Raw genomic sequence first — 21,462 nt, 5'->3', positions numbered from 1 at the left:
AGGCCACAGACCTCTAAATTAGCAGACACACTGCAGCTTAATACTGACATGATGCTGAGGATAAGTCAACTAAGGCCTCTGTGAGTGTATAGTGTTCACTGTGTGTCTGCGGTTCTGCTGAGACCAGTGTGCTGTTTTGATTTTGCACAGCGCGCAGAGACCCTAAGTCTGTCACGCCAGGCCCAGAGGCAACACATGCAACTGGACTTTTCATGTACTTAAACAGTCTTAATTCAGTTTATCATAACCATTTTTGCATCTATCCTTATTCCTTAGAATTAAACATGCTGGTTTGGTTACTGTGCCTTTAAGACTGATATATGTAAATTACCTGTTGTGATTGGCTGTCCTGAATGGCACTTCAGTCAAAAAGCATTCCAGGCTGAAAAATATGAACTAACTCAAAGATGAACTCAAAGATGTTGTGACATCACAACTACGATGCATTCAAAAAGGCTATTTTTGTATCTTTAGCCCTTTTCACATACAAATAATCGTATTTTTACTGCTAATGTTCGAACTTTGCATGATTCATACACACAGCCCTAAACAGGGAACTAAAAAATTCAACTAATAAAAATAAACAAAATGTCACAGAAACGTTCAGCTCTGGCTGTAATCCTGATGTCTTTGTATTTCCCATTATTCTATCAACTTTTGTTCACACATGAGCTCATGAGAAAATTTCCCAGGAACTGTACTAAGTCTCACACAGGTAAATTTTACCAGGAACTTTACTGGGATTAAATTCTCACTGAACCCCTTCCCGTTTAATTACTGTCAAATTCCCAGGTGTAAATTATGTGAATAACTAAAATTAGATTTTCCATGATATGAGCCCTTTAATACATTCATACACATCTAAAACCTCCTGACTGCTTTCCTAGCCGATCACACAGTTAAAGGCACAGACTGCATCCTAATGCACACTTAAATAAATGCCACATAAGGAGTTTAATAATTGGGCTGTCTAACCTCAAAATACAGTTTTGTCCTTTGTGATTGATTCATTGACATCCTAATACATTTTTTATTCTCAAATAATTGGAACTTATGTCTTAGCAGAATCTGTTGAAGAGAATGATCCATGAATTCCTACTCTAAGCACTGAGGAGTGCTCTTACCACACACATACTGTGCACACTAAAGCAATAACACGCCTCAGTGGGCTGCCTTTTCGATACCCTTTAATTATTTAGCAGGGGTCTGAATGTGCTGCAGTAACCTTGAAGGAGCTGTACACCTTAATGTCAAAGAGCAGTAAGGATAAACGTACTACAAACAATATCACAACAGTGCAGTGTATTTTGGCTATACCAGGAGGAGGCTACTGTGCTATACTTCAACACAAAGCACAAAGCTCTGCTGAAATTCCTCGGCTGACGCCTTCAGGCAGTTTCCTAATGTCTGGGTTCTGGAATTTGTTACTGCAGGGATGGCTTTTCCCCCTGTTTTATCCAATGTATTTCTATAAAATAGAGCTTAACCAATAACACTGCCAGATTAGATTTGCATTCCTTGTACCTGCACTCACTGACTGTTTCATCAGGCCACATACTACCCCATCCATCAAAGAGACCACTATACGACCAGCATTGACCAGATATTATTAGGATGGTGGACCATTCTCAGCACTGTAGTGGCATCACGTTATGCAAGGTGGTGTATCAGATGGTTTTTATCAGGGTTATTATATTTTGGGAAATTTTCATTAGTTTTAATTTCTATGTAGTTTTTCATTTCAGTTTTGATTTCAGTTTCAGTTAATCTTAAGGGTACGTTAAAAGTTTAAGTTTTGTAACAGTTTTAGTTTAGTGTTTATTTAGTTTGAGTTTTTTGAGTTTTTGATGTGATAGTAGGTATTTGATAAGGATGAAATAAAATTAATACAACAGTGGACTGCGCTCAGCTCAGCTGGAGATTTCCTTAAAGAGGTTCCACTTCTAAACTCTTATTCCTGCACTGAAAAAAATGAAAACTAAAGGTTTTTTTCTAAGTAATCTTTTTGTTTTAGTTTTGTTTTTGCCTTCGACATTATAGTTTTGATTAGTTTTTTTGTATTTTGAAAACTGTCTTTTTTATTTTTATTACAGTTAACAAGCACTTTTTTCACTGTTAGTTTTCACTGTTAGTTTCTAATACATTGTACACAATGATGCTATGCCTGACAGTCATTCCAGTGCAAGGTTCCTAATAAAACAGCAACTTAGTGCATACTCCAGAATTTCAAACATTGTAACAGTCATTTTATCAAAATAGCATTGATGTAAATCTCAGACAGTACAAAAACAGATCTTTTGGGTCTTAAAGCAAAATGTTTGGTAAACACCGGACAAAGTACATCTGTCTAAGAACAGTATCCCAGAATAATATAGCACAAAGCCAGCTCAGCAAAGCTGATTCACTGATTCAACCAAACATTCCTGGTCAAATGAAATCATGAAGATGGACACCAGTTACCTAAAGTAGTTAAAGCTTTAGCCCTGAGCCTTCACAATTTGCTGGAAAATAAAATGGATACACGTTACAGCATCCAAGGTCAGCCAGGGTCTGAATGTGCTTTATACAAATACAGATCCACTGTGTGCATTTCCTAGAAGTCAACAGGGTCAAAGGGCTGTCTAATTCCACCATTCATCCACAAGGGGATCATGCAAACTTTTTGTGAACCTCCAGAAAGTTTAATCCTCATCTCTGATTGGATATTTTAATCTTTCAATCTGATTAGCTAGATGAATGCTGCTATCGGATTGTCAGGCAAAGCACACCATCTGGCTGCCAGCATCCTACCAAGTACCCATCACTGCAGAACAAATTGTCCAGGGGGTGGAATCAGATGCAGCTGTTCCCAGATTATCCTGTTTTTTTCTAGATTTTACTGTTATAGACTTAATGATTTATAAGTTACTTGTTTATGATTTAAACTTGCATCAAATGGTCTGATTGTCCGCCCCCACTTCGGACAGTCAGACTACATTTCCTTATATTTCTACCTGGCATACAGACCAGTACTTAATCAAGCTCCCCCAGTAAGACTGTTAAAGCATAGACTGAAGAAGCAGATTATATTGTAGCATTCTCCAAGTCATAGTATTTTATTAACCAGCTGTTCTTGGCCATAGCTCGTCATACAAAGGCAGAGTTTCAGCTCGTTAAGCTAGCTGTCAGCTATTGACTGACTGTCAGTTCTTCCTGATCTACCCACATATCCCCCGTCAAAAACATTTCTTGAACAGGTTACAATGTGAGACGCTACACTATGACTGCTTTGCTACAGGGTGGCCAGGCATTTTGGTGACCTGTCCCCAACTTGGGCTGTCCCCAGAAATGTCCCCATTTTTAACTGTGTATTAAAAACGCACTGGAAAGTCCTGAAAATGACCTGTTGCGCTTGTTTTGGCCAACAGAGGGGATTGGCTGCTGCTATCTTCAAACCACTTCTACCACTTGTTCACCTAGTTTTAGAGAAAAACTGCTGTATTAAACTTGACTAAAAGCTAGCAACTGTCAAGTGACAAGAGGTAACCTAAGGATTAAAAACAGGGTTGAGGTTATAGGACTTAAATTGTACTTCCAGGTGCTAGGTAGGTATTGTACTTCCAGGTGCTAGCTATCTAATTTGTATAGGCATACAATCTACTTGAATGTAAGCTGATATGTGATCTACAAAGAGTGCATGATTTTCCTAAGCTGTGTCATTTTTTCAACCATATGCCATATGTTGAGAGTACCCGTCTCTGTCTCTTCAGCCCAGGGGTGTGATTAGGGTCTGGTTATTGGGCACCAGTGGTCTTTTTTCTGTAGCCATGGTTCTCTTTTTTTGCCAAAACATTTAATAAGAATATGAACTATGGGCTCATACAGTCACTGAATCTTTTGTGGTAAACATATCCCTGCTTCATCCCTGCCTAAGCCGCTAGACTTAGTGACTTCTGAGACCCTTTTTACTCAGTGACTTTATTTCTAAAAAGTGACAAGTGACAAATCTTGTGAGGAGGAAAGCAAGAAATATAAATGTTTTATAGGACTATGTAATTTATTCCTATGCATGCTGATCATTTTCTTTATTGAGTATTCCATCATAGCTTCATTTACCATGGAAGGCTACTGTATGACTTTGTGACACAGTTCACCAAGTTAGGACCCAAGTTTATCAGTTGGCCTTCACCATAGTTTATTACAGTACAACAGTTACCATGGTCAAAACATGTGAACCTGGAACTGCCCCACCTTTTTTATTTCATAGATAAAAACATTGGATATTTGAATGATATATTGACTGTCAAACTGAAAATGTCCCTGCTTTTTATTTCAGAAATCTGGTCACCTTACTTTGCAAGCACTGGTTTGGAGGTGTTTAAATTTGCTGTTATGCAAGAAGATGGTACTGCTGACCTGAAGGGATATATGCCGAAGGTACAAAAAGCTACTTCAGCACTTGTATTGAAAACATAGTGCCTACTACAGAAAGGCCAGTTCTGACCTACGCATTGAAGAAGCTAAGACACAATACAGACTTAATCTGGAGCATCACTGCAACACCACTGACACCAGGCACATGTGACAAGGACTAAAACAGTGATGAAGTGCTTTGAAAAACTAATCTTGGCCCATACACCGAACATTATACCAGACACTCTGGACTCTCTGGGCCCTCTCCAGTTCTTGTAGACCAAACAGATTCATCTGCACTGCCATCTACACAGCTCTAGAACATCTAGAGAGCAAAGACAGCTACATGAAAATGCTGTTCATTGACTACAGCTTGGGATTTAACACTATCATCCCATCTAAGCTGACTGAAAAAATCCAAAAAATCCAGAGACGCTACTTGTGCAACTGGGTGCTGGATTTCCTGACTGGCAGTCTCCAGTCTGTCAGGATTGGAAAGTAGCACATGGATTATAAACACAGGGATCCCCCAGGGCTTTGTGCTGAGTCCTACGCTGTCTACTCTATTCACTCATGACTGTGTTGCCCCCCACAGTAACACCACCATGATCAAACTTGCTGATGATACCACAGTGATGGGACGGATAAGACGGCCTATAGGACGAAGGTGGCAAACCTGGTGGCATGGTGTCAGGTCAACAGTCTCTCCTTAAATGTTGACAAGACAAAGGAGATGTTCGTGGACTACTGGAGGAGGGCAGAGCAGCACAAACCACTGCTCATTCATCAGATGGAGGTAGAGAAAATGAGCACCTTCAAATTTCTCAGTGTCCACATGAGTGAAGATCTCACCTGGTCTCATAACACAACACAATTGGTTAAGAAAGTGCAACAACGACTGCTTTCCCCACCGGCTCTGTGACAGTCTGATTTGGAAACTGCTTTGCAGAGGACCGCTCTGCAGCGTGTCTGCAGCAGGTGGTCAGGACAGCCCCAAACAATCTCAGGAATTGCCCTCTGACAACTAGAGGACATTTACCACTCCAGGGTCTTCAGGAGGGCCCAGAAGATAATTAAAGGCAAAACCCACTCTCAACACAATCTCTTCACACTTCTCCCATCTGGCAGACAACACAGGAGTGTGAAATCAAGGACCACCAGATTACGGAACAGTTTCTACCCCAGGCCATCAGGAGTCTGAACACCTCGCACTCAATGGCCCTCGCTCCAACCACAATAACACCTCATACTCCGCTGACACAAGCATCTGACCAATAAAGTTGTCCAAGAACCACCCCCAACCCCACCCCCATTACCCATATTCCACAAAATGGCTGCTATAACGTTACAGACTTTCATGCACAGCATGTGTGCAGTTCACATTCTATATGATAGGTCTGTATATTTTTATACTGCATATGTACAGTATATGTGTGATACATATCTATCATGCACATTAACATATATATATATGTATACTTTTAAGGGCACTTTAATCTCTCTTTAGCTGCTATTGTATAGTATTTTTGTTTGCACTTATACTGCATACTATAAACATACAATCTGTTTTTATGCCTGTTAGTAACTGTCACAGCTACAAACACAACTATAGAGTATAGTAGACTGTATAATATATGCTGACTGTCCACTTCATTAAGAACACTTCCTTATATCTACAATCACTGTCCATTTTATCAGCTCCACTTACCATATAGGAGCACTTTGTAGTTCTACAATTACAGACTGCAAACTTTGTTAGCCCCCTTTCACCCTGTTCCTCAATAGTCAGGACCACCACAGAGCAGGTATTATTTGGGTGGTGGGTCATTCTCAGCACTGCAGTGTGTTAGTCAGGTAAGGGTTGTGTGTTAGTGTGTGTTGTGCTGGTACGAGTGGATCAGACACAGCAGTGCTGCTGGAGTTTTTAAACACCTCAGTGTCACTGCTGGGCTGAGAAAAGCCAAACAACCAAAAATATCCAGCCAACAGCATCCTGTGACCACTGATGAAGGACTAGAGGATGACCAACACAAACTGGGCCTGGAACTGATTCTAGACATATTTATTGGTTTCCTAACAGCATCTAAAGGTGTGCTACAGGAACCTAGTGATCTCTTATGGTAACCATTAAGCCAGTTCCCATTAGGTTTTAATCCTAATGCTTCTTATGGTCTGTTTTTCAGCTGCTGCATGAATGCTGCCCTCAGAAAAAAGTCACTGACTAATTGCCAGTGATTGTGAGGTACGTTTCCAATAGACATGCAATGGCCTGGTGTTAAATTTAGCTCCTAAACAGTAAGAAGTGAAAGAGTGGTGATATAAACTCCCTAAAAACTCTGACTGTAGCCACTGTGAGGAAAAATAAATAAATAAATCACACACCTATTAAACAAGGTTTCAGCCTACACAAACGCGTGTAATTCTTAAGAGCGTTTTAGTTATTTTTCCCCCGCAATAATTATGGACGGAAAATTTTGATCATTATTTTGATTGGTCGCGTGACGTCAGTCTCTCAGAACTGGTTTATAGATCTAAGGCGTGTATCTTCTCTCTGTGGCCACTAGGGGGCGCCAATGTCAAGCGCCCAATGACAGACCATCCTTAACTTTTTATTCCACTGGAAGCTGAGGTGTCTTTTCAATCTCCTGCTCTGTAGCGTTTTATGCCTCTCCTCTCCATAACACATGTGACACACCCCCACCAACACACTCTCTCTCTCTCTCACACACACACAAACACACACCCTTAAGTCCCATCCACGCTCATCTTCTCTCTCAGAACCGACAAGGCGCTGATGCCAGGAAACAAGCTCGCTCGCTCGCTCTCGCTCTCCCTCTCCCTCTCTCTCTCTCTCTCTCTCTCTCTCTCTCTCTCTCTCTCTCTCTCTCTCTCTCTCTCTCTCTCTCCTTTATATCAGTGCACCATAAGAGATCCCTCAGCAGTAAAGGGCATCCAAGACTCAACACAATACCAAGCAAGGAAGTCAGAAAGATTTTGAGTTTAAACTGAACAAAAAGACGAACTTCAGATCAGCTGAACTCACAGTAGGTCTTTGTTACTGAATATTACTTTTATTGTAAGAAACACATTTTTTGTGGTCATTTCGCTGAACACCATTAATACCGTAGCTCTGGTTTGGAAGAAGAGTACCAATGTACAATGTCGTTAGCAGGCCACGGCATGGATTTACGCCTGCTGAAGGAGATGCTGGAGTGTGTGGGCAGTCTGAACGGCTCGGCTGTGAACGGGACGGACATCACTAACTCCACCTGTGGCCGCGATGTGCTGCTGCCCAAAGCGCCAAACTCCAAACCCAAAGGTAAGAGTTCTCCATCTGGACAGACACGACCAGCCCCGACTCTCTGCAGCTTCTCTTTGGGGTTGAATAAAGAGCCAACGAGCTGGCGTGTGAAGTCCCTCCAGCGTCACTGCTTCAGCTGCGCGCATATGGGTGGGAGGCAGTCGCTGAAATATTCATTTGCAGGGGGGCTTATTTATGTGTGTGTACAGATAAAGTCAAGACTAGAGCAATTTTCTCCGACGCTGTGTTAGACTGCACATTGTTGCAGTTCATACAGTTTTGTCTTAGGCTGTAGTTTCTTTTTGGCTCTTTTAGACCCTCCAACAAAACATATTAAATAATCCACTGTGCGTTTGTATAGCGCGCGTACAGAAACGGCTCCTGTCAGTGCGCTGCTGCGGCGCTGTGTTTAGATGCATAAAACCAACCTGATCACAGACAAGAGCATGTAAGAAACCTACAGCCCTCCACTAGAAAGGCATGTCAGGATGTTTTAACAACAACAACAACAACAACAACAACAATAATAATAATAATAATAATACATCTTATTTACATTTATATAGCACTTTCATTTTAGATACACAATCTCAAAGTGCTTTATACAGGAATATTAGTGAAATATTGGAAAGATCACTAAGCAGCAACTGAAAATAACAGTACAGTTACAAACAGTAGACAAAGGGCTACAACACTGCCAACCTAAACACGTATGTTTTTAATCTGATTAGAAACACACATGGAGCTTGCGTTCCTAATACTGGCACAGATTCACTTTTTGAAACAATGTGAGATCATTTTGAGGGTCGCAAGATGGTTGTCAAAAAAAGTACATAGCTGATTTGTAAAAGTGTAAAAGAGATTTACTGCAATTAACCCAAAACAGATAATCAGTTTGTTTAGTTTTAGCACTAATCCACCCTGAAACACCTCTTTACTGTGCTATACATGTTTGTTGACCTATGCCATAAGAGTTATAGTGCTTTCTTTTTCTTTGTGTCATCAATTATCAAAACTGAGTTTCTATACTGAATATACATGTTATTACTCCTATTAATAATGTTATTCATTAATAATATTTTTAGGTGACACTATTTTGAGTGATCATTTTTAGATGAAACAAACACTCAACGGACTCTCAGTAACATGTCAAAAACATATGAGGGTTAGGATTAGGTTTTGGGTTGAGGTTAAGGTTGGGGTTAGGATTAGGGCCAGGGTTAGGTAACATATTAACAATACATCAACTTAATGTAAGATATGTATCAACAGTCCATCTTCAATATATTTACTTCAGTGTATTCAGATGCTTCACTACTGCTACTTCACTGAGACGTTGTTGATGTGTTACTGATAATCTGTTAAGAGTTTATTAATCATCTAAGTGTTACCATTTTTGTTTTAACACTGATATATAAAGCATGAGATAAAAATAAGTGTAACTGTAGATGTACTTTGTTTACACAGTTTTACATTTGAACTGTTGTATGTAAGCTTTAGCCTCCTTGACAATGCACCCCACTCCCTCCACCTCTTGTCACACCAAATTTGCACCCCTGATTCCTAATATTCTCTGTAATGCAATTGCAGAATTTAGGAGCTATATAACATTGATCTTCCACCAATGGAGCTGTTAGTGATTCTAAGGGGTTGCTGTTTGCCTCAACTGAGCACAGTGGGCTAGACAGGCTATAACGCTTCAGATCAGCAAGCAATAGCTAAACTATTAAGAGTTTAAAATGTCATAAGCAAGACTATGTAAAACTTAACAGGAAGCCAATGTACATGACTAAGAGCAGAGTAATATGGGCAAACTTTCTTTCCCTTTTAAGCACATGGACTGCTGCATTAGGAACTAGTTGGAACCTATTTCTTCTTAGAAGCATGAATTAATCTCTCAGAATCTCATATAGTATGTGGCTTATTTTGAATATTTTTCTCAAGTAATAAAATGATGCAAGATACTACTGCTATGGGAATAAAATAATAAACTAGTATGCAGTGTTACACCCAGGTTTTAAACTGTAGCTTTTGGATGCATTGAGAAACCATTATGGTCAACGATAAAATCTGCAGTTGTATTTTGATCAGACTTAGGACCCAACAGCAATACTTCTGTTTTGTCAGAGTTTAGCAAGAGGAGGTTTCTGGTCATCCAGGCTTTTGTGTCTTTCACAATCTTCTGTGTCATTAAATCTGGCTAAGCTGACACGTATAACTTAGTATCATCAACAGAAAAGTGAAAGGCAACATTGTGTTTACTGATTATCATGATAAATCATTGACGTCCCTAGTCAGCGCCGACTCTGTGCTATGATGTTTCTGAAAGCCAAAGTCATGCTTGTTGTCCATGCTTAAGAAAGAACACAGCTGTTGGGCCAGAACTTTCTTCAAAATCTTATAAAGGAAGAGGAGGGATGGAAATATGATGATAGTTTGAGAAATCAGTGGGATCAAAGGATTAAGTAATGACTTGCCAACAGCTTTCTCAAAGAATTTAGGGACATGGCCGAGGTTGAGTGATGAGTTAATCATATTTAGTAAAGGCACGCTAATCACTGGTAGTAATTATTGAAGTAATCTAGAGTGTAGTGGTTCATCTAGAGGACAACATCAAGTTATCAAGACTAATAGAACTAAAGTCATCAAAGCGTTCTTGGGACATATGACCTCTAAATCGGCTATCATCTGAATCTTTTGTGGCATAAGGAGGATTGATAGTGGTCTGCTGCTTGCCCCTCTGTTTTTTATTTTGTTTCTGTAGAAGCTTGTAGACTCACTGTTAGTAAGGGCTGTGGGAATCTGAGAAGTGCTAAAGCCCCAGTCATTTGTTAGTTTAGACACATTTTGTATTGGAATCTACTGTTGTTCTTATTGTTTCATATATGGTTAGAAAAAATATGATCCAATGGTAACAAGAGCCTGATAGTTGTTGGTTAGGAATTCTTTTCATACTATCTTGAAAACCTCCAGCTTGTTTTTTTTGTCCACACTTTTGAGAGATTAGTTTGAGGGTGTGAAGTTGTTTAATGTACCAGGGGACATCTCTATTAATAGTCCTTTTCCTAATACGTAAAGGAGCTACACTGTTAAAGGAAGACCTTAAAGTCACTTGTATGAGTGTCTAATTTTAGGAGGGGCTATTGGAATCTCTGAATCAAATTACTGAAGATTATGGCAGATCATTATTGTTTTATTATTTGCATGTGGGCTGTACCCATTGCCTTAAGTATTGGTGAGCTGGCATAACTCCCTCAGGTTCTGAATGCAATTTGGGTTGTTTTTTTGCTTGATTTAGAAAATTGAAAGAAGTTTTCTGTTGAAAATCATCATACACTCTAAATATTAGTACATGTTGTTCCCCCTAGTGACTTTTGGTTCTTTTAGCAAAGTCTGTTTTTTTAAATGATGCCCAAAAGTATCCAGACACCTACTTTCAATTCAACTACTTTCTGGTGCACCCATTGCTGACACAGGTGTTCAGTGGCACACACACAGCTTGTATAATCTCCTCAGAAAAGCACTGCTACTAGAATGCGATGCTGTAGAGCAGTTATACATGGAAGGGGTATAAAGCCCCCCAGCATTAGGCTGTATAGCCGTGGAATTGCATTGTTTGCAGTGATAGAGCTTTATACAGTGCCTTTGGGATGAGTTGGAGTTAATCACCCAACATACGTGACCTCACTAATTCTCTTATGGCTGAATGCAATCAAATCTTCACAGCAGTGTTCCAACATCTAGCATAAAGCCTTCCCAGAACAGTAAAGTGTTCTCCTGCTAAAGGGGGACAAACGCTTTATTAATACCTTTGACTTCAGAAGAAATGATGAATGAGAAGGTGTCTACAAACTTTGGTCTGAAGAACCTTCATAGTGTCCACATAATATACCAGATCTGTACCAAGTTCCATTTAGGAACCATTTATTTTTAAGAGTTTAGGACTTAATATGTGTCCCGAAATGTAGATCTGTGTCATATTCAGGATTTTTCCCAAACAGCGCATGTGAGGTGATGATAGCTTCTCTTTACAGTCACAGATTCTCCTCCTCGCCTGCTGTCTCTCTTCTCTGTCTCTTTGTGTGGCTTTGTCACAGCAGTCAGCACTTGGCTCCTGGAGGGCAGGCTAAATTTAGAGCATGTAAGGGCAGCGAAGAGCCTAATCAGTCTATGCTCAATTATACACACATACGCACACATGCACACAGACAGACTGTCCGCCCCTCCATCAGCACAAACTGCAGTGGAGTCAGGTTCCCATGTCCCGACATACTTTTAACTCCACCCTAACTGTTGTGTTATTATCATCATTACTGCTATGTACTGACATTACTGCTCACGTCCACCGCTTCAACCTAGAAAATATCGTGGCTTACATGGCATGATGATGACGACAGCGATAATAAGGAGGAAGATGCTTGCGATGCGTACAATGCTTCCATCATTGTAATCAGAATCAGCAGGGTAGTGCAATCACTTTTGGATAAAAAACTCTTTGAATTGCAGTGATCACCACACTGTATGATTCTTCTGCCACTAAAACAAAGAAAGTATTCTCACTGCATCGACCTAAAGTTAATTTGTGAAGACTTTTTTTAGTAAATTTTTCCCAGATATGTGAGCACATGGATTTTACTCCCAGGACAGCCTCAAGACACAAACTATAAGGAAAAAGAGGTTGAGGTTGATTGAGGTTGGTTGGCACGTTTCTGGATAACTAAATCGTTGATATGTAAATAAAGTTATTTAGAGTGATTTGATGTGAAATCGTTCATTGTAGAGAAACTTACAGACTCAGATTTCTTTACAGTGGTGATGATAGGAGGAACCAGGAGTCACAATGTCTACAACACAAATATAGCCATTTTACTTACTGTCCAACACCACCAGTGAAACTTTTAACACTAATATTGGTAAAATAGTGATAAATCTGAAAAAAAAATGTTTTCTTTGAGTGCTGTTTTGCCTTGTATCTTTCTGCCATAAATAGATTTAATAAGTTTAAAACAATATCTATCTTTTTGGAAAGCATTATGCCCCCCTTATCCCCTCCTCCCCCCTTCCCCCCTCCCCCTCTCTTTCCCTGAGCTGAGCGGCTGCCCATCCTAAGAGGGTCTGACGTGACTGAGGCGGCCGGCGCACTGCACAGTGTAAAACTGTATCCACTTATACTGTTTTGTGTCTGTGCTGTTATCTGGTGTCGACCAGAGGAGGATGGGTTCCCCTTTTGAGTCTGGTTCCTCTCGAGGTTTCTTCCTCCTGTTTAGGGAGTTTTTCCTTGCCACTGTTGCCAAGGCTTGCTCACTGGGGGCGTGGACCCGGATTCTCCGTAAAGCTGCTTTGTGACAACATCTGTTGTAAAAGGCGCTATATAAATAAATTTGATTTGACTTGACTTGACTATATGGCACCAAAAAGAGTTCTTCTATTGTTATGATATCAAGCTTGTTACAATAGAAAAACCCTTTTTAGTGCTATATAGAACCCTTCTCAAAAAGGTTCTATATAGAACCATCTACAACACATGCTCCATTAACCTAAAGAACACTTTCATGCTGTGAAAAACCCTTTAATCATGCAAAGGTTTCTTTGAGTGTTCATGGTTCTATATAGAACCATTTTTTTTTTACTAAAGAACCTTTATAGAACCATCTGTTAGTGTAGAATGGAGTCTTTCACATCAAACCACTCAGAATGACTTTGCTCACATCTTAATAAATGAATTGTGCAGAGATTTTGAAAAATCTTGGTATTATCATGTAATTTATGTGTCAGCAGGGGCAGAGAGAAATACTGAAAAGATGTTCATTTTATTTAGTTGCAATGGCGATCAGCTATTTTGATAACTGATTTAGTAGCCGACAATAAGTAATCCTATCTAACATGAAGTAATTGGAGAGTTGCATCCTGATGTAGGTGGGGCTGGTTGACACATTGATTTTGGGGTTGGTCGGCACATGTGTCAGCACACCCAAGTGAAGGGCTATTATCAAAGACAAATATTATTTTATATTATTCACTGCACACTAAATAACACAACTACAACTCTAAGCTGTATGACTATATGATACATGATAACAAATTTAAACTTGTGTTAAATATGATTTTTAAATATGAATTATAAATAGGGGGCTTCTGATTTTATTTGAGTAATATATTATGAAGGGTATCTCTACTTTCACTTAAGCATTTGTTGAAATACCAAAGAAGAACTCTCCTAACATTTTGAAGTAATACATTTTATAAGAAATGGTGACAGCATAAATGTGAAGTGGGCAAAAAAAAGACTTCATCTTACATTGAAAATATTGATAATATAGAAAATGAATCTTTCAGTGAGATAAAATGTAAAGAAATGTAAAGAAACTGTCAAAACTATTTTTTCTCAATAATACCTTTGTGTTCCAGTTATTGGCATGCCTAGAAGTTTGTATGAACATAATGCAGTTGACATGTTCTTATTCATATTTTACCTTTTTTTAAGCACGCTCGGGTCTTTAGAAGCCCAATATTTCTGTGGTCATTTAAAACTCCTGTTTCAGTGGAGAACAAACATGAGGTGTCATGCAGGCTAAACAAACTTCAGGCTAGTCATCCATCAACATGGGGATGAACATGGTGTCACCAAGTCTCCAGAACTATAATTAGACACCACCTCCACGCTTACAAACTATTTACAAGGTGTGCCAGAAGAAAGCCTCTGCTGTCAGCAGACCACAGATAGAAGTGCCTGGAGTTCACAAAACATTACTAAAACCTTGAGTGGAATCATGTTCTGTGGTCTGATGAAAGCAAAATAAGGCCTTTGAGCAACAAGCACAAGAGGTTATGTTTGGCATAAAAGTCCATATGGGCCATATGGTAAAAACCTAATGTTCATAGTGAAGTATGCTGGTGGATCTGTGATGTTTTAATTCCAAAGGAATTCTTAAAATCTTGTTAGGATGGCATCATATACCTGACTTAATCTCTCTCTTGAACTTTTAAGTAAAAATGTGGCCGCCTCCGTCAGGAGGCTAAGAATAGGCCATGCTTGGGTCTTCCAGCAGGACAATCCTAATCTACACAATAATTGATTCACTAACTACAAAAGATTTTACAGTGGCCTGTGACTTAAACACAATTGAAACTATAGACAGAGTTGAAGAGAGGAGTCCAGAAGTGTGTGTGAACGGGTGAGAGAGAGAACATTATTTACAGCTCTTTATATCCTTTGTTTTTGAATTTCTCTTCAGTATTTGCCATATATTGTTGTTTACAGTAAGTGATTGTCAGTGAAAAGGTCACAGTGTTGATCATAACGCAATTTTATATCCCTCAATTCCTCAAACTGCAAATGGAAAATAAGAAGCAGCATCTCTGTCAAAGGCTGGTCTGAGTTTAATAAAATAACGTATTACAGAACACAGGCAAGGACAGGGAGAGGATGAAGCTGAAGGAGCAGAGCTGCTGAAAATTAGTGATCAAGAAGAAAGTGAGGGAGAGTTAACTAAGCTTTCAATTAAAATTAATTCTGAATTTAATACAACTTAAATGAGAAAATGCTTGACACTGTGAGCATAAAACTCAGCTTATTAAACTTACAGAGCAAAATCACACTCTATGATAACACCAACTGAGACTGAACTGATCTATAATCTGTATATTTAAATAACATATTTGGGATGTTGCAGCTTGTGAGAGGAGACAGTACTGCTTGACTAGTACCTCTGTTCTCATTACAACTTACAAAGATACAGATCTACTGTGTTTTTGATCATTTTTCTGGTTGTTGCAATTCTAAAAGTTCATGATGAACACATATTTTGGAGCCATTAAAAAAATTCTGCTGGGGGGCCAAGCTCCCAGACCCCCCTAATACAGGATTAGCCCCCCTATCCATTAACCTTTAGTGATACCCCTGCTTGCAGTGTAAGACCAATCTAATGAACAACAGAGATATTTTTACCCCCAGTTTCTCTTTTTTTTTGCTTATCTTGGTATGAGTGCCAATTTTTTCTGAAGGGCACTGTAAGCCTGTTAGTCATCAGTCATGTGTTAGTCATTATTGCGAAGATGTTTGGTTAGGTGGAAGGGCACATGCACTCAGGACCAGAAGAAGCCACATGCCATTTTGTATGTATCCATACTGTATTTATGTATTTGTTTGCTGTTTATTTGTATAGTATAGTATGCTTATTTTGCTAATGCAGTAACAAAATGCTTTTGAGATTTAGGATTTTGAGACTGTAGTGAAAGATACAAATGCATGGATCATAATAAATGGTAAATTTACAAAAAAAAAATGAAACACAAAATACAGAGGTTAATCTGAACATTGCATCTAAGGTGTGATGGGAATGGAAAGAACATTAGGAGAATACTTCTTGGTATGGGTTTGTGTAGGTTTAGTTATAAGTCGCATGTGAATGCCTGTAGTTTAAGCATTAGGCATAAGCATCTAAGCAGTAGCCCTATCGTCAGAAGACTGCGAGTACACCACTGTGATGCTGTCATCTGTGAGTTGAAGGCTTCTGGCTCTTCGGCGGTGATAATGTGTGCATCAGTGATTTGATTTTCATGCCCAGGAATCTGTTCAGCTTTAATGATGAACTGATTACAGATGAGGCTTCCTAAAGAGGAAAGATAGCTGGAATGTTGGAATAGTTGGTATTGATGGAATATACAGTGTTGAGTTGATGAGTATTGATTTACATGACCTTTCCTGTCCTGACTATGGGGTTGAATGGTGCATGTGGCCTTATCCCAGGAAGTGGTGAGCCTTGAGAATTGACAAGTGTGAAACCAGTACAGTTGAAGGGTGGAGAGTTTTCTCTAGGGACACAGGAAATCCAACATTAACACAAACCTGATGATTTTCTGCCAGGGGGATTAAGTAGTGGAGAGCAGAGACCTTTACAATATTCTGAAGATATTTCAATAGCTAGTCCATAGGGTCTCCAGCCGTATAATCACCTTCATTCAGCAGAGAATGATTCTCAAATGACTGACATGTTTACTCATGTTAAATTGTAGAAAAATGAATCAGCACAGAATTTGTTTTTACAAGCATTTTATTTAGTTTTTCATCATATGACAGTGAGAATTTTGACAGTAAATTGAGTGATCTGAAAGATTTGTACTGTTTTATGGTAGCAGGTACATAGTGGGTGTTCACTTACACTAGCCACATTTTACAAACCTTTTATGTGTCTTTGTAGACATGCCCAGACCCTTAAAGCCATTTCTTGTAACCTCTAGACTCCATGCTCTTTGAACAGCTTTTGCGGAATGTCTTTGGAAGTAATAGTGAAGGTTGTGTCCACCTTTACCAACCAGATGATTCATGAAAGTGCTGGTGTGGTGTGGGGATTTCTTTTTATGTTTAATGATGATCAGGTTGGCTAACGCCTGCTGTAAACTGTGTGAGATGTGCTGTCTTCTAACATGTATTGTATGTCGTACTGCACCAGATGCTACAAACAAAATTTTGGCCAAATTCCACTGCAAACTATGCAATATCAGTTACGCCCATGAGTGCTGCAAGACAGATTATACAATAAAGCTTCTGTGTCGATAGATACGATAATCATCCATGAATGGATTCTGTTTTTTGGGGTTTTTTTTGGCCAAAAAATGGGCTTTTTGTATAATAGTGGCAATGTTATGTCTTGACAAAACATAATTGCACTTTTGCTTGTTTTATGTTTCGCCATATCTACTGCCTATTCGTAGATATCACGTGAGTGGACAGCTAGTTGTACATTGTTGCTTTTTTCATTTCTAACTTTGACAGAACGTTCTTGTAGATCAGCGGTCCCCAACTCTGGTTCTGGAGATCTACCTTCCCAAGGAGTCTAGTTTCAACCACAGTCTGCCATACCTGCTAATTAACTTCTTCAGATGTTCTTGACTTGCTGGATCACATGCATTAGTGTTAGGTAAGTGTTAGGTTAGATGCAGGTTGGACCTAAACTCTGCAGGAAAGTAGCTCTCCGTGAGGAGTGTTGGTGACCGTAGTTGTAGTTGGTCTTAGGTTGCAAAAAGGCACTTAATTAGCTGCCAAGGACCAGGTCACATTAACCATTCTAAGACCTCTGACTGTAAATCAGAACCAAAGAATTCTTTCACAATTTGTGATTTTTATGATGACGATTTGGCAAATCAAATCTGACTATGAAACCACATTCCACCATTTCATTGTAATAGATTCTACAAGAATGAACTGAAGAGAGGGGCTGAACAACACAAAGCATGAATCACTTAAATTTGCCATTTGCAATCAGAAGCACAGCTGGTTTGGAGAACATTTTGACCTGTGCAGAATTGCAGGCAGAAATACAATGAGCAAGTAAAAAAAGAATTCAGATTCAAATGCAAGTTTAAAGAGCAAATAGGCTGGTTATAACACAGTAATACAAATATCTCAGTTAAAGGGTAAAATACACAAATATATTCTGTGTTTGCCTCCTAAAAGCAGTGCCCAAGTGGAACCAGCATCTCAGTTTTGTTTTTGCTGTAATTGATATTTAAACACGACTGGGGAAGTTGCTGGGGAAGCATTAAAGAGATCTAGGAGCAGACATACTAATGTTTTTCATCATCACAAAACATGTTTTAAATTGCATATGCTAAATACTGGGAGGAGATCATTATAATGAACCACCTACACTGATTTACGAAGACTGATACATACTAAATACTCACTGTGTGCTACTTGTGAAAAGCTTGTCTTAGTTTTGGCACTTTTTTTGGTGTTAAGAGATAAATAAAAGAGGGAGCATAACAAACACATTAATTTATTTTCAATGTCAAAAAAAATTGAACACCTGCCCTGTCATCATATTTTTAATTTGATGAAGGAAATAAAAAACTGCTTATTAAACTTATTAAAAATTGCTTATTTTCTTGAATTTCTGCCTTATGTTGAAATAATGTCATCAGTTTATCACATACATTTCCAACAAGTCAAAAGTTCAAGAAAATAAGTCATTATTTTGATCTACTGAGGCACAATTTGAACCAGAGTCAGAGAAAAACAAACAAAAAAACTACTTGGCAGAAACAGACTTTAATACAAAAAGCATGTGAGCTAAAAAGGGGTGTGCGGTATATAGCGCTTGTCTTATGTTAATTATGAAGTTGCTCCTGTGTTCATTTGCATGGTACTTCTTAGTAGATAAAACACTAAATTTGCCACCCACACTGAAGCAAAGTGTCTGTAGATAATTAGTGTCTCTTTTAATAAGTCAGCCCCCTAATGTGAGGAAGAGCACGGCAGATGAGATGATTAGTGATTACAGTCACATAAGTTACATACAGTTACAAGTCCTGATGAGGTGAGAATATCCAAGGCAGTAAAAGCATTAACCCATTAATGTCCATTTCTGAAATTTCTTTGGTCCATTTGTTCTCTTAGCTTGCCTGAACACAAATTTAAAGATTCTTTTCTTCAAATCGATCAAGGGAAATAAAACAAGCGAGTGTTATTACTTTATTTATCATTTTAAAGATATCCTTTTATTATAGGACTTCAAATGTGAGATGTGAAAAATGGAGAATCCAAATTTGATTCTGGATAAAAGTATGCAAATGATATTACTGGGCACCGCTAGATGTAAATGTAATAGCATAAATCATGTATACAAAATTTTAGCACTTTAGACAAATCAGAACAAGTTTTATTGCATTTGTCCTCATCTTGCTGAATTTAGTTGTTGGACATTAATGAGTTTAAGAGGCCTTCCTGTTTAAAATATACTATTTGTTATGCTGTATTCTGTAGTGCAGCATCCTTTCAAAAATCAAATGTAAATTTAAATATGTAAATTAATTATGTAAGTAACTGTGTAATTAATTATGCAAATAATTGTGTAAATAATTGTAAATATTATGTATAGTAAAAAGACAAAAATGGCAGAAATAACTCTAGACTCACAGGAGATTAGAAGAAAAGCGAAGAGGCATAAAGACTGAGCGGATTACTTGAAGAGCTGACTGAAGTGTAGATCTGTCTATCTGGAGAGCTGCAGACCACCTCGAGTGGTCAAGAGAAAACCCTCAGGTGACAGAGAAAAACTTTTGAGAAGCAATCAGTACCTGACCCATGACTATGCAGGCTCAAAAATGGCACAGGAGAAATCCAGGAGTGGAGCTTGTAAGCCAGAGAGGTCACAGTATGAGAGATGGAAACAGAAGACAAGAACACGTCCACCAAAGAAAACATCAGCCGTGACCTCGGCAATGGTCTAGGGAGCCCAGTCATGATGAGGTCATCAGCCAAGGGCCATCTAATGTTGAACCTGAGCACTCCATCTGCAGACAGGAACTGAGAAAACACAGAGGTAATTATGTCTAACCAGAATGTCATGGCTTTGCTAAACATAGAAACATTTAATCTGTGGATTTTAAATTCGCTTGACAGATCTTAATTTGTCGATGATCGATGCAGATGATGCATGTGCATGGTTTAATTTGAAAGGTATTACTTCACATCCAATGTGGTGCTTCCATACAGTACATATATGATCTCTCTGAGGGCATCGCTCATCATTCTACACATGGAAGACACATATAGAAATAATGCTCACTGACTGCAGTGTGCTGCAGGCATTTTTTTCCCTCTTTCATGTGTGACCCATGGCAGAACATCTTCTGTCTATCTGCCTCTCTCTGTTTCTCTGTCTCTCTCAGATAAACACAAAAACACACACAAACATACCGAAGTCTCACAACCACTAAAAAATCAGATGCACTTAATCGCATTACGAGCACACTGTGCGCCTGAACATCTCTGCTTATGGCCGTAATGGCTAAATGTGCTGTTTGCTCCTTTTTACACCATAAAGCGTGTGCAAGATCCAAACAATGCCATTACCGGTGTATTACTTCAGCTTTTTCGAAGGAATGGACTGTAAGCACATTTGCTCTGTAATGTTTTTCGCAATCAGTTTAAAGCCCTAGCAGGTAATTGTGTTTGCTGCTACATGATTACTCTTAGTTAAGGGCCAGTAGCTCAAGAATACATAACTTCAAGATTTCAAGATACGCAATATGTAACATTTTTTCTGAGGTTTGCGAGCAAACTGGATTAGGGAGGAACAGGAGGGAATTTAAACAACAAGTAAATTAATAAAATAAAAGTATAATGGACTAATAGATTGACATCCAAGCTATATTATGCAATTTATGCTGTTACTATACACCATTGTAATTGGTCTATATCTGTCTATTTAATGCCATATACAGTTGTTCGGTGTTCTACTGACAAAGCACTGATGATGGCCATGATATACTCAGAAAAGCTTACCGTGACTTCATTTATTGCAATAACTATAACATCAGGGGGGTTAAAATACAGAGAAACTGTACTTATACAACTTATACAATTGAAAGTGGAAGTATGGAGCTTAAAATACACCTGAGTGAAAATCAAAAAGTATCTACATTTAACATAATCAAATATATCAAAATAAAAAGTAAATGTTTTAACAAATATATTGAAACTTATAGCATAGTTATGGATATAATCTGGGCCATATTTGCCAGAGGGTACATCGCCTTTAAAACCCACCCCCAAATTCTTTTAATCCGTGCTGTTTTAATGTCCAGAGTAAAATGAATAACAAGAAACTTAAGCTAGTTAGTGAAATGCTACTGTTAGCTCATGGAACCGTTTTTTCTTGCTAACTTACATTGCAACTGTGGGCTAACGACAGGCTTGTTGTCCATCAGACACTTCACAAAGTATTGAATTGGTTTAAAAATCCCAGTTTTTTGTTCCCTATCCA

General features: G+C 38.7%; 1 protein-coding gene across 1 annotated transcript in view; it reads left to right on the top strand.

Annotated features, from left to right (window-relative positions):
• Positions 1 to 7,263: 7,263 nt before the first annotated feature.
• The window catches only part of LOC118825403 (cholecystokinin receptor), a 33,699-nt gene continuing 19,500 nt past the window's right edge, over positions 7,264 to 21,462 (top strand). Inside the window, exons 1-2 of the mRNA XM_036596020.1 lie at positions 7,264 to 7,436; positions 7,562 to 7,711. Coding sequence (XP_036451913.1) covers positions 7,573 to 7,711 — 139 coding nt within the window. The 5' untranslated portion in view covers positions 7,264 to 7,436; positions 7,562 to 7,572. The remainder of the gene's footprint in view (positions 7,437 to 7,561; positions 7,712 to 21,462) is intronic.

This window comes from Colossoma macropomum, unplaced genomic scaffold (genome assembly GCF_904425465.1).
Source record: "Colossoma macropomum unplaced genomic scaffold, Colossoma_macropomum, whole genome shotgun sequence".
NCBI classification, from domain to species: Eukaryota; Metazoa; Chordata; class Actinopteri; order Characiformes; family Serrasalmidae; genus Colossoma; species Colossoma macropomum.
Note: the sequence above shows the minus strand (reverse complement) of the source record. Positions and strands in the feature narration are given on the sequence as shown.